This window comes from Hibiscus syriacus, unplaced genomic scaffold (assembly GCF_006381635.1).
Source record: "Hibiscus syriacus cultivar Baekdansim isolate YM2019G1 unplaced genomic scaffold, ASM638163v2 tig00110422_pilon, whole genome shotgun sequence".
NCBI classification, from domain to species: domain Eukaryota; kingdom Viridiplantae; phylum Streptophyta; class Magnoliopsida; order Malvales; family Malvaceae; genus Hibiscus; species Hibiscus syriacus.
The window spans coordinates 81,551-97,035 of NW_024062732.1; the positions used below are offsets into that span (position 1 = coordinate 81,551).

The 15,485-nt window shown below is 31.4% G+C and overlaps 1 protein-coding gene across 1 annotated transcript; it reads right to left on the minus strand.

Annotated features, from left to right (window-relative positions):
- Positions 1-4,500: 4,500 nt before the first annotated feature.
- On the minus strand, positions 4,501-5,297 carry LOC120124626 (ethylene-response factor C3-like). Its single transcript, XM_039143249.1, has one exon. The coding sequence runs from the start codon at positions 5,176-5,178 to the stop codon at positions 4,501-4,503; it is 678 nt and encodes a 225-aa protein (XP_038999180.1). The 5' UTR covers positions 5,179-5,297.
- Between the last annotated feature and the right edge of the window lie 10,188 nt (positions 5,298-15,485).

Consider the following 15,485-nt stretch of genomic DNA (forward strand, 5'->3'; position numbering starts at 1 on the left):
GCCACTAAAGTACAAGTGTATAGTGGCGTTTGTATAAAACGCCACTAAAGTACAAGTCTATAGCGGCGTTTGTATAAAAACGCCACTAAAATACGAGTCTTTAGCGGCGTTTGCAAACATAAACACTGCTAAACTACAAGTGTATAGCGGCATTTGTATAAAAATACCACTAAAGTATGAGTCTTTAGCGGTGTTTGTATAAAAATGCCACTAAAGTACTACTCTGTTGTAGCGTTTGTTGAAAAAACGTCACTATGGATGAACCTATTGCGGCATTTGTATAAAATTGCCGCTAAAGTATTACTCTATCGCAACGTTTTTTTTACCATTTTTGTGGCGTTTGGTATGTAAACGCCGCTAAATGTTTAAAATTAGTGGTGTTTACTCCCAAAACGCTCCTAAAAACGCCATTGTAGAACAATTTTACTATAATGTGGTAATTTTATTAGTGTAATAAATGAGTTCTTTTCAATGATAAAAAATTAAATTGTGGTCATGTCGTCGTATTGCTGAGAATCATACTATCTTAGCCCTAACCTCAAAACGAGGCAAACAATCAGACATGAGAACCAGAGAAAATGAGTGGCAAATCTTGTTGTTTAATGTCATATTCTAAATTATGATATCAAGATCTTAATTGTTAGCATTTCAATTTAAAATTTTAAAAGTGCAAGTTATAATGTTAGAAATATTACTATTGTAAAGCAGATCATTAGCACTAATTAAGTAATTAAATAAAAATAAATGTACCGTAAAAGAATTATTGTCTTAAAAACAAATCTGCCATGGCTGATATGGATAACCATTGAATTAGACATCATATACAAAGAGAATTAAGAGTATCTAATCTGAAAAATAGAATCAATGTCTAATTTGCCTGATTTTAGAACTACGAGGGACCAAACCAAAAATTGAACCCAAAAAACTTTGGGGTCAAGCATCCTCCCACTACCAGCTATTCCGTCCCGAGTTGAGTTTGAGTCGAGTGGGAACAAGAAGAAAAGTGTGAGCCATGATCCTTGCTACTGTGCTTTCTTTCCTTAAATTTAATTTTTATTTTAGTACTTTGGTAATTTGCGTTGATTTCATCTCATTTTAGCTGACTTTTTTATTTGATTTAGAGATATCCTACGTTGTTATAGCGTATTTTCTAAGATTTTTTAAATCTATAATATATTTCATCGGTTAAGAAAATAATTGCGAAAGAACGATTTCAGTGACTAATTTGCAATTTAATAATTAAAAACCAGAACTAGCTGAGAAAGTAGAGCCGTGAATGCTTGGAGTTTAACTGTTCAAGGGTTGGCAATTTGACTTTCACTGTATTTTTTACAAAGAAAGCTGGCTTACACTGCTACATTTGAAAGAAAGGTGAACAAATTCGAAATTTCTTGGGATAAATATGGTAAGCATTGACTTAGCTGGACAGCCAAAAGATAATATTTTTACACACACGGAATTTGAAGGCAAGTATTGAGCCTCCATGGATTCCAAGTTTTGTCTTCAAATGTTCATGTTGATCTCTGGCCTCTTGCTTTCTCAAAATGAAGCTGTTCCAGCGTCTTATTCTGGAACAATCCGTCCGGCCGTGACTTCGCATACAAGTTAAAGGAGGTGTCGAAGCGAGTGACCAGATTATCACCACCGCCGTCACCTAGGCTTCGCCTTCCTCCGCAGCAGTTAGATTCGCCGCCACCTCCAATTTACATCTGAGCTTATCAACCCAGCATAATCAGCTAGCCCAAACCCTAGCACCCAGGCATGTTCGATTGCCGGTCAGAGAGTCTCGTATGGGAAGTTTGATGCGCCGTAGTGTGTTGCAGTCCACAATAGAAGATACGTAAAACTCAACTTTGGTTTTTGAGCTTACCAGCATGTGCTCCAATAAACTTGTAGATTGTGATACTATTTACTTTTCCTGTGCTCCTCTGCTTTCGTCTTTGTTTAGATTTCTCTGTTGCTCCTTTTGTTAATACAATTAAATTTAAAAATCGGCGATATTTAAGGTGTAAAGGATTCCATCGTTGCCATTAATAACCGGTGAGTTTCACAAATATCATATACTCATTCGACTCTCATAATTTAACTGATTAGAAATAGGTTAATCGCTTTTAATATTAAGCATCCGACCTATAATTATTTAACAACGGATTGAAAAAACACCAACTCCACTTTAATTGTATGCTTTTTATTAATTTATTTTACATTTTTTTAGAATGTTAGCTGCAAATCACCAACTCCACTACTAGTAAACAAAATATATAGGCCTAGGCTGCTTTGGATCCACCGCACGAACTTGACTTTGTTGTCTAACTAAAGACGATTATATTTTAAATATATCTTTTAGTTGAGCTTTGAGCTACCATGAATTTCGACTCTAGCTGGCTGATAATATAAAGACAGAATGCACCAGAGTCTATTTCACATTGTCTCTCAAGAATACCCATGGATGTCAAATCTCGGTTTCTCATATTTATATTGATCAGTGGCCTCTTACTTTGGCAAAATGAAGCGTCTTATTCCAAAACAAACGCGTCAGGCCGCCATTTTCCGTACAAGCTAAGGTCCGTGTCGAAGCGGGTGGCTAAATTATCACCACCGCCATCGCCTAAGCGGCAGACTCCATCGTATCAAAATTCACCGCCACCACCGATAGACATCTGAGCTTATTAACCCAACTTATTCAGCTCAAAGCCAAGCACACCACTGGTTCGTATACATAAATTTTATGTTACAATAATCTTTCAAGATTGTGACTCTGTTTCGGCTCTTATATTGCCTTTCTCGATTTTCTTTTGCTCCTCTGATATCATCTTTGTATCCAGTTTTTGGCATCCATACATGTGAATGTCTACAAGTATATCTTCCAAGTACACGTGTCCGAAAGTCGGGTTTAATGGTTTGTAGGTGTAGTTCCAAATTGACATCTCGGCTTGGAGTAAGTTCCACTTAATATTAATGATAATAAATATTAATTTAGTGATCTGTCTTTGTCTTAAGATGGTTGGCCTAAAATTGGGCCTCCAGCGCCAAGTCATATTCAACTCAGTGGATAATGATCCTCAATTAAATTGTACTAGTGGATAGGTTGATTATAAATACATATAGCTTCGTATTAATATTTGATTAGCCAATAATTAACAATGGGATGCTGCTTTATCTAGTGCTAAACTAATGGTTGATTAAAGGTTTTAAACCACCTCTTTCTATAATTAATTAGTGTACTGTTCCCATTAATGGTTTGACTTCAATTTTATTATATAGGGCTTTTTTTTTTCAAATTCAGTTGAATGATGCAAGTATGGTTTCATTCAAATCCGAAACTTAGGGACTATTTGTTTGCCTCTTAATGGAATAATTCAGCGCTGAATGCTGAACCGTTCAGCATTCAACGCGTTTGTTTTGCACCTTTGAATGATTTAGTGTTGACTGATTCAGCAAAACAGTGCTGAATGATTCAACATAGAAGTACAATCTGAATGATTCAGAGCCATTATCAAATAACATGTCACATTCATAGCTAATTCATATAAAGCCTCTGAATCATTCAGCGCTTAATCATTTTTGAAGTAAACAAACAACCCCTTAATTCAATTAGTTTGTTGATCAATAAGTTTAAACTTTAAATGATGCTTTCTTTATAATTCTTCTCAGTATTTATAGTGACATTACTATATCCATATTTTTTTTTACTTTATCAGATGAATATATTGTCATATTCTTAATAACCTAAAGAAGAAAAATCCTTTTGCAATATATATAACACCATATGGACAAAATTATCAGGAAATGTTTGTTAATTTTTGTAATAAAGAAAATAAAATGAGAATGAAACTCTTGAGTTTTTAAATAATTTCATTAACGGAGTTTAAAAAATTTGTCACTCAAAATAAAATTTTAATTAAGGGTCTTTCTAGCTTATTTTTAGATTTAAAAATTATATTATTAATCTATTAAAGTAATTATTTATAATAATAATCTATTTTTAATAATTAATTAGAAAAATCTAATGAGTTACAAAAAAATACATCCACTTTATTTATATAGATAGATAAAGTTCCATTTTAATGGAACAAAAAGAAAACCAATCAAATAAAAACAGTAGTGTCAACTTGGCCAAGTTGACATATAAAATTCTTTGTCCCACAAACTTTAATCCCTTTTTCAATCATATCCTAACATTTAAAAGAAGGATAATTATTTAAGAGGAAAAAGAATAGAACAAATTCCTCAATATCTAAACGGCAAGAAGAAGAAATAATATTTCTTTAACAAAAAAAATATCTCAACATCTAAATCAATATAATTTCAAGGGATTATCTCATTAATCCTCATCATTATAAAAATATATTGCAAAGTTTTGTAGCAATCTTCTTACTCTCACGAATAATAAAATACATTAATTATACAATTTTTGTTATTAATAATTAAATTATCATTTGTGCAATCTCGGCATACATTTTTGTGCAACAATCTCTTTGTTCTTCTTATAATGAAGTTTCATCGGTACATATTATTAATGAAAAATGATAGAAACATTTTTTTTTCAAAAAAAAAATTACTAAAAAGAGTAGAGGTATCAGATAAGCTAAGAAGTTGTTCCAAGTAATCGGCTCCTAAATCCTCAAAAACCACCATGTTTTCTCTCTTCACCTTCTTCTTCACTACCCCTCCCTTGTTCTTCAAGGAGTGTCTTTTCTTCATTGCCAAAACAGGCGAACACCCTTCTTCGAATCCATAGTTCATTTCTTCAAGCGACCTATACACTTTGTCCATTGGGAAATTAAGTATAGCCATGGAACCTCGCATTGTCAATGCAGCTCGATCGTATGCTAAAGCAGCTGCCTCGGCAGTATCAAAGGTTCCGAGCCAAACCCTCACTCCTTTCCTCGTCGAGTCCCTTATCTCCGCTGCGTATTTCCCCCATGGCCTCTTCCTGACTCCTCTGTATGAGATTTTGACTTCGTCGTTTGCTTTTAAGCTCACTTCATCGTCTCTAGGGTTTGATAAGAAGGACCTCTCTGGGGCTGCTTGTTTTAGAACTCCTAGGAGAAGCATCTCCTGAGAGTCGTTTTCATTGAAAGGAAGGGCTTGATTGAATGTTTCTTGAGAAACAAGGGAAGAAGATGATTGAGGAGAGAACTGAGAATATGGGTATTGGAAATCTGAAGAATCCATTGATCAGTTTGAATTTCTTTGAATGTTTGTGTGTTGTTTTGAATTGAGTTGAGTTCATAGGAGAAACATATTAAAATATATATGTGGGGAAACGAGGGTGATGACAAGGCTACGAAGCGGTGAAATTAGAAGAATGCAAAATGCAAGGGAAGGGGAGATATATGGTATATATTTTTAATATAAGGTTAAGAAAAATTGTAATTTAAAATATTATAAATAATATAATATTTTAGGTTACATAATTTAAAATGTTAATTTTTTTAATATTTTTTATTTAACTAAAAATATTATTATAATTATAATAATTTTGATTGCAACTTAAAAAAATAAAATAAAATTAATATTTTAAATTATACATACTTAAAATATTAATTTTATTTATAACATTTTTTACCTTATATAAAACTACTGTACAGTAGGTGGGTTTTTAAAAACAACATTATTGGAGCAGATGGGACAAGGGAATGGCGGCCGGGTAAAAATGAAATAAAGGTGACGTCAGATTGATGATACCATCAATAGGTAAGGGGCTTTTGCCCACTTGGCATTTGGAGCCAAGGTCGAGGGAAGATACAGATGATGAATCTGAATGCCGTACAACATGTCAATAATGTCAAAACATGTTGAAAAGCTGACAACTTTTGTTACTTTTGTATCTTTTGGAATTAATGCAATTTATTCGCCCAAATACCTGGTTAATCGTAATAGGATCCAGATCCAGTAGATAAACATTGGGTAAACTATACAAGTGACCAACTAACTATAGTTCTTTTTCATTTTGACCATCATTTTTATTATATATATTGCTCAAATTAAATTACGTTTTTTTTTAAATATTTTATATTTGATGACGAGTTTTAAAAATAAATATGGAATTTATTTTTATAGAATTTCTATTGAATTTGAAATTAAAAACTTTAAAATTAGTCCATCATATAGTTTTTTATTTTTATTAAACCAAGATACAACAAAATTCTTTTAGAAGATATACACAGATATTAGAAGATATTATTTCACACTGAACTTTTGTTTGATTAAGGCAACTTTATCTTGTGAAATTTACTAGTTCGGTAAGAAAGGATTTTATAAATTTCTTGTTCGAAAATGAATTATGTGATAAATTATTTTATAGGATAAATATATAAAAATAATAATTTAATTCCCTTTATATAAAAAATGTTTTAAAACTATACCAAGTGGATTGCTTTGTCTAATGGCTTAGGTCTGCTCAAGGGAACCAAAGGTCTGTAGTTTGATCCCCTTCAACTGCAATTTATAATGCTTTGCCTTAAAAAAGTAGTGACAATTAAAATTAATAAAATATCTTCTAATATAGCTGTGACACGTGACACCTTCTAATTAGAGATTAAATTTTATTAAATTAAATTAAATTAAAAATTATGACCAAATTAACAAAAGATATAAATATTGAGGATCAAATGTGTAATTACACCAATTTTATTAACTATTTGTGTCTATATAAAAATATTTTATCATTTAATTTTTTATAATAAGCTTATAAAATTTAAATTGAGTCAAATATATTTATTTACATTTAAATGTAATTATTTATAATATTATGATATTAATTGATTTTAATTTAAACATTTTTTCTAATTATATATCATGTACATGTGTGTGTTTATATATATATATATATATTATATTTTTCACATGTGTAACTCGAATATTATTGTTTTAAAGAATATATCTTGAGAATAGAATATTGGTGAAGTGTAAAGGAGCTTGTTAAAAGAAAAAGAAAATTGTAAATAGTTATAATTAAATGATTAAATTGAACAAAATATAAGATTGAGAGGCTAAATCGAAAAAGAAAATTAAAGTTAAAATCTAATCAACAACAAACATAAAATAAGGAAAAACAAAACAAATCATAAAAGAATCAATTAATTTTATTAATTAATATAAAATATCCATAATAAGGTCACCATACAAGACTAAATTCGACTAGTCAACACCGTTACAAAAACAAAAGGAATCCAAAAACTCCAACCGAAAACCAAACTATCACTTAAAAGCGGACCCTGCTCTCCCAACCAAACTACATGCCGTCCTATGGACAAGTGGAAGAACCTAAAGGATAAAATAATCAAATTATTTAAGTATAGACTATTTGAATTTAAAACCAAAATTTTATTTTAATTTAAAAATTGAATAAAAATTTTGAATTGATTTAAATAATTCGATTCAAATGATTCAAAACTAACATTATAACTTTTTAAAATCAGATAAAATTTTAATCAATATAAAGCTGCATACCTGCACAAATTTAGGCATTTTCAAATTACTAAGCTAATTTTTGTGGGAGGAAAGAAAAGTAATATTTTGCTCCACTGTATAGCATGATTGGTCTGATTCAAACTGTCCTACATAACTAAAGCAAAAGTGGTCCTTGCAATTAACACATAATATTGCTTGGTTTTGGCAATATCTGAGGACATAGATTATCCATAGTTTTAGGGTAAAGTATGTAAATAGTTCCTAAGCTTTTAGGGTGTTTGCAATTTGGTCATTCAACTTTTAAAACTTACAATACAATCATCAATCTTTTAGTTTGTTTTCATTTTGATCCCTTCCGTTACCTCATGTTGGTTTTTGCCGATGTGACACTTAACCCCCTTCTTCTTAATCTTCATCTTCTTTTAATAATGATTGTTTATATGCAGTGCACACATCGGATACAAATGAATAACATAGCTGCAAAATTATAAGCTTGTTAGGTTTCCTTCTGGAAGTGCCCTACGTTGTTGGTGTTATCTACCAGGTGTAGACACTCATTTTCGCTCGGAGTTATTTTGTTTTTTTATATATATTTTATTTTATATATGTATATTTATATAGTAATATAGTATATAATTTTCGGAAAATGGTTTTCAAAAAACTATATATTATATATATTTTAAAAACGTTTTTAAAATATATATAATATATAGTTTTGAAAACATTTTGAAAACATTTATATATTATATAGTTTTTAAAAAACTTTTTGAAAGTATATATAATATATAGTTTTGAAAACCTTTTGAAAATATTCATATATTATATAGTTTTTAAAAAATCATTTTGAAAATATATATAATATATAATTTTTAAAAACATTTTGAAAAATATATATTTTATATAATTTTTTAAAAATGTTTTTGAAAATACGTATAATATATGGTTTTTAAAAAACATTTTGAAAATTTATATATTATATGTTTTTAGAAATATTTTTATATATATAGTAATATTACTGTTATTTTTTTATTTTTTTATTAACTTATTTTTATTTTTTATTAAGGTCTATTTTGAATCCAACAAGTATGTTCGGGTCCAGCATAGGCTAATGGGCCTGAACCAGCCCAAGTGCACTAGGGTTTCCACAGGCAAGCATTGCGCCGCGTGAGGGACAACAACACAACCAACAGCCAGGCGAGAAATCCGGTCACGAAACAACCGTGGCAGTCAGCCCCGACTAAATCGGGACTGACCCATCCCGTTTTAGCCGATCAACCACGAACGGTCACACGAACGAATATCTCAGAACAACCCCGTTATCATCGGAGCAGGCCACCGGTGGGGTGGGTATAAATACCCACCATTATCGAACCAAGGGAGAAAGGAACACACGAACAGAACCCACAACGGGAACAAACGACCAGAACATCTACACAAGAAACAACCACAAAAGCCTCAACAAGGCACAACCACACATCAAACAGTCGGTCGAAACTGAGAACCCAAACCACACAAACAAACCAAAACCGAAAGCCCACATAAACATAGAAACCAACAAAAGAAAAATAAAACCCAAAATACCACAAGAAAATACCAAAATCCCCATCCTAGAAGACGAGAAGACGCCGGAAAAGGGTAAACATCGAGACATTTTAGCCTAGATCTACACGATTTGGGCGTGGTTATGAGCAATCGGGGGTTGGATTCGGGTTAAGGGTGCGGAGGTGATCATTTTGGTGGGTTCTTATTTTTTTTCTGGCCACTATCACCGACAGCCGGAGCGGTGGCCAGTGCGATAGAGGAGCCACTGGATTTTGGCCGGGCTTTGATCGGCCATGGGGGGAAGGGAGAGAGCTTGGGAGCTTTTCTCGTTTAGGGGAGAAGAAGTTTGGAACATAATGTGAAAAATGAACTGAAAATTACTTTTTGGGGTATTTATATACCAAGAACCATTGTGTAAAAAGGGAAGTCTTTAATTCTTTCTGTCGTCCCTAGTATTTTGAATCGCTTTACAATTTGGTCACCAGTTGTAATTATGCCTCCAAATTTCCAATTTAATCGATTTAATCCTTGTTTATTTTTTATATTTTGCGAATTAACCTCCCTAATTTTGTCTTTTTCTCTTACAATATATTTTTAGCATTAATTTCCCTCCATCAACTTTGATTTATTTTAATTTGGTCCCTTAAATTGTTAATTATTTGTTTTTCCTTTCTTCTTTTTATTTTATCATTATTCATTTTTTAGTATGTTCTTTTATTTGTTTTATTTCCTTTTTTATTTTTCACTTCTTGATATTTTTTTATTTTACTAATTTTAAAATTTAACATTTTATTTTTATTCTTAATTTATTTAATATTTTTCTTCCTTTGATTCATTCTCATTTTTATTTTTACTTTATAGACTTATTTATTTATTTATTTATTTATTTATTTCTAACATTTTTGACTTATTTTTAGAATAAATTCCAGTCGATCAAAGGTAAGCAATTTGAACCAAATTTCTAAATTTCAATTTAAATTTTTAATTTTCGCATTTAAAGACAACCGACAAATTAATCGATACCGAAAGGGCGGTTCAAGGGTGTTAATCATTCCTTGACCGTAACCGACTCCCGAACCCGACACATTTCTGGTAAAACGCGGATCAGGTAAGATGGTGTCCGATCCACCTAAATATTTTAAAGTGATCAGTGGCGACTCTAACCCATTATTCCAAGTCGAAGCCCGATTTGGGCCCAACCGAAAGACGGCTGTGACATCTTGGCGACTCTGCTGGGGATAGGTAAGTGAGTCAGGCCATAATTAATTTTCGGTTGTCTTTTTATCCGAAAATAATAAATTTTAATTTATTTATTCGATTCCAATTATTTACCTTTGATTATTTTCAAATAAATAGATGTATTGACATTTTTTTTAATGATTTCAGATTTTTGAAAAGTTTTCATATCATGCTCTATACCCGAGCTCCAAATCATTTTTAAGTGGGGGTGAAAGGGGTGAAAGCGACGCCTTCGTGAGAATTTATTCTCCGTGTGGGCCTAGCAAGTAACCTTCGGGATTCATATACCTTATGTCTTCGTGTGAATTTATTCACTGTGCAGGCATAAATGAATGTTTCCTCTCGAGTTTAACTTAGTCATAAGCTTGTAATGGGCTTATGACTAAGGGTCCGGCAAGCGCAAGGGGGCACCAGCAAGGAGAACTCGAGGACCTTTTTTTAGAACCTAAACCGAGAGACTATGGAGAATTAGAGCCCACCCCAAAGCCTCATTTCAAACCCTAGGCTATTTTGAGTTCATTTCCTGCCTTATTTTATGTTCAAAGCATGTGAACTAGAAATTTATTCGGTTAGGACTTGTTCAAAATCAACTTGTGGGATAGAGATCATGTCTGGGTAGGAATAATAAGCATATGGGGTAGATATCATGTGGGGTAGGACCTTTGTAACACCCCCAACCCGTATCCGACCCGGATTCGAGTCCGAGGTATCACATTGACTTTTCAAAACTTTTGCTTGTACAAAATTAGTGAATAATGTAAAACTTTTATAACATATAACTTATTCAAAACGTTTACAAAACTATTCAGAGCTTATACAATACATTATTTTGAATACATGCCAACTAAAACTTTAGTTGTTAACATACATATTATTCATCTTTCTTCTAATCTGACCTCGGTAAGGAGAACTGACTTGTCTTGCTCCACATTGCTCTTTACTCTTCTCACTTCTGTAACCTACGAGTGAAACAATTACACGCTAAGTCTATGACTTAGTGAGGCAATAAACATATAATGTAAACATTTACTAGTAATCATTTCTTACAACTCATATACTGTTATATGTAACAAATATATACATACATATATGTCATTATCATTCATATATCTTATCTCCTCTTCCTATGATCTTTTATGTCCATATTATATATCTGATAGACTTGTTATTATATGATCATATCAATCAATTATACTCATTCACATATAGCTTAACATGTACTCACGTATACCATATAACATATATATATATATATATATATATATATATATCATGTTATATAAACATATATACTATCGTAAATCAAACACACAAGCAACTATATCACCACCTTCATTCTTATCACTATCATTGATTCCTTTTATCATATAATCTTATAATTACCATTTGTACCATCATATATCACACATAACATTTCATAAGGAAACAAACATATCATCATATCCAGTTTATTAATATTATCTCTTTATTAGCCCATGATACACATGTGAGAACTGCAGATACGTGAGTCTATTGAGGTCGTGCACCACTATGTTGTCACCACAGCTCGTATAAATGTCCCGAATGACCTATCCAGATGTCACAAAGACCCCGGTAACTATCCAGAGGTCATAAAGAACCTCGACAACTGTCCATAGGTCCCGAAGAACCTAGGTAAATTGTTCATATGTCTCGAAAGACATAGGTAAACCCTCGACTCTTGGCATACCAACTATACCCCTAGCTCTCATATCACATAACATGGGCATTATCATTTATAACATTTCATATCACTTGTTATTTCTCTTCTGTCACATACCACATGTATGTGTAACCATATATCTCATATCATATCACATGTATCACAAGTGTATGTATTCACGTAGATCGTTTCATATGACTTATATCATTTCTCATTTGTTCATGTAACTCGCATGTCATATCATGTAACATATAACACATAATCATATAGGCTCACGGTTTTATCACCTATCATGTTATTTCACATATACACTTTTATATCACATAAACTCATATATATCATTTCACATATAATAACATATGACACATATACCCATAACTTCATATCACATACTTATATCAATTCACACTTAGTCACATGGGTTATTTCTCATAACATATATCACATCACATATGTTCATGGATATATCCCATAGCATATAAAATAACATATAAACTTATATATGTATTCATGTGTATACTTTCATCTTTATCATATAACCTATGAGCTATTCTTATATTACCCTATATCAACCATACTTTGTTTATCTCACTTTTCATATTATTCATTTATCACATATATGTCACTTTGCTTATAACACTTCTCTGGTTTTCATATGACATGTAAATCATTGCCATCTCTTGTTCTCATATAATTCCATATAGTCACTTATCACTTATCACATAGTTTACATCCTATGATTATAGAATCATATCAATAACACATATACTCATGCACACATATAAATCATAACAAACACATCCCTCTATGAATTCATGCATTTTACTATTGGAAATAGACTTATCATAAGTCTTATTTTCCATTTAACATCATATACTAAATAATGTGCACTCACCTTGGCCTCACTAAGTTTCAATCTACTTTATGATTTCATCTCTTTCGATCGAATCTTAACTTGATACACAACCCGTAACTTGTTCATGTTCGATATCTACATAATTATACATTGATACATATCAATATCCTATTGTTATAATCTAATCTATCATTTCTTAGACCAGAAGAAATGTCTATTTCAATTTCCCCTTGAAGTGCATCGATGCATGCTATAGTGCATCGATGCATTCTTTAACATGTGCATCGATGCACTACTCATGCATCGATACACAAATTACCTTCGATGTGATGCATCGATGCACTCCTTATGCATCGATGCACCATTTGCATTCGATATTTCTTCTTTAAAGAGTGCATCGATGCACATTCAATGTGCATCGATACACCTTGCCCAGAATTTGTATTTTAAGCCCGAAAATCCATTTAATTCAACTCAAATGCTTCATATTTCATCCCCTTTCATATTCCTTACTTACATATACATATTTTCCCTCATTTCTACTCAATAATCACTTCTTTAACCTCCATATCCTATTCTCCTTAAGAAATTCAAGAATCATACCCAAATTTTAACATGTTACAAATCCAATTCTAGTACTTCATACATGTTAATTAGATTGATGACAAGTCAAATTCACTCTAAAATCTCATTAAAGAACCCTCTTTCAAGATTTACTTATTCCTCTCTTTTCTTTAATCCCCTTTATTCTCTTCATCTTATTGTTTCAAGATAATTTAAGCTCTTCTTATGCTTAATTATCACCTAATAATCAAAACTCAACCTTAAATTTCAACTAATAATCAACAAATAAAGAAACTCACCTTTGCCTAGCTTGGGCACGTTGGAGAAGAAGAAAGCAAGTGAAGAAGAAGAGAGTTTTCATCTTCCTCTCCCCCACGTGTTAATCTCCTAATAAAGTGGAGAAAATATCTTTCCTTTTCAATTGAACATTTTACCTTTTACTTCATTTAATAATTACCAACAACTGTTATAATTTATTTCCAAATAAATCATTGAACTAATCCATGGTTCTACTTTAGTCACCAAATTCTGAAGCTTTACAATTTGATCACTAACCCGGTATTGAGGATGTTACAAATCTCTCATCCTTTAAAGAAAATTCGTCCTCAAATTTTCACTGAACATATCAGTAAAAACATATCTTCTAATGTTCTCATGCTACTTCCTTTACTTAATCTTTCATTCCTTTATTCCATTATTCCTTTATTTGTTTCAAATTGAAATCTCCTTATACATAAATCATATATTTCCTTTCATATTCATATACTCTTGTCTTATCACCTATACTCATCTCTATCTTTTCCTCCAATCTTATAACTCTATCACTTTTACTCTAATATCTAGTCAATAACATCTGTTCAATCTAGGGCACAAACCCTAGTCAACCAATCATATACATCTTACTTTTCATCATTTTTTAATCCTTGTCTGTACTTTAATACACATGATCTTTTCATCATTTGATCTTTTAACGTTCTTATGGTAACATTTATCCACCATACTCTAGCTTTCTCTCATAATAACGAAACTTCTCAATTTAACTTCTCCATTTTGGAGAAATAACAACCATCTAACATTATCTTCATATCATTTATTCAAAGGTCTGTAACAACAGAACCTTTCTCGAATTCACCCTTGAACTCAGGTGCTCTTAACTCTTTTAACTATTTTTATACATTCATTCAACATCATGAAACATTCTTTATCGCCTTGTGCTTCACTTTGGAAGCTCTCATATATTCATGTGCTCATATTATTTCTTCTATCATATATCACATGTGCATATTATCATCCAATTCATATCATATAACATATATATCTCCTAAATCATTCTCAAGTATTCACTTATCTTATATAACATAACAATTTAACTCTAATAATAAGACAACACACTCCTTAACCTATCAGATCAGAAATTTTCACTCTATGTTGGCATGTACACATTTTTAAAACTCATTTGACTTTGGTTTAAGCCTAGAATCGGATAAACCTTAACTCTGATACCATTAAATGTAACACCCCCAACCCGTATCCGACCCAGATCCGAGGTATCACATTGACTTTTCAAAACTTTTGCTTATACAAAATTAGTGAATAATTTAAAACTTTTATAACATATAACTTATTCAAAACGTTTATAAAACTATTCAGAGCTTATACAATATATTATTTTGAATACATGCCAACTAAAACTTTAGTTGTTAACATACATATTATTCATCTTTCTTTTGATCTGACCTTCGATAAGGAGAACTGACTTGTCTTGCTCCACATTGCTCTTTACTCTTCTCACTTCTGTAACCTACGTGTGAAACAATCACATGCTAAGTCTATGACTTAGTGAGGCAATAAACATATAATGTAAACATTTACTAGTAATCATTTCTTACAACTCATATACTGTTATATGTAATAAATACATACATACATACATACATATGTCATTATCATTCATATCTCTTATCTCCTGTTCCTATGATCTTTTATGTCCATATTATATATCTGATAGACTTGTTATTATATCATCATATCAATCAATTATACTCATTCACATATACCTTAACATGTACTCACATATACCATATACCATATATATATATATATATATATATATCATGTTATGTAAAACATATATACTATCGTAAATCAAACACACAAGCAACTATATCATCATCTTCATTCTTA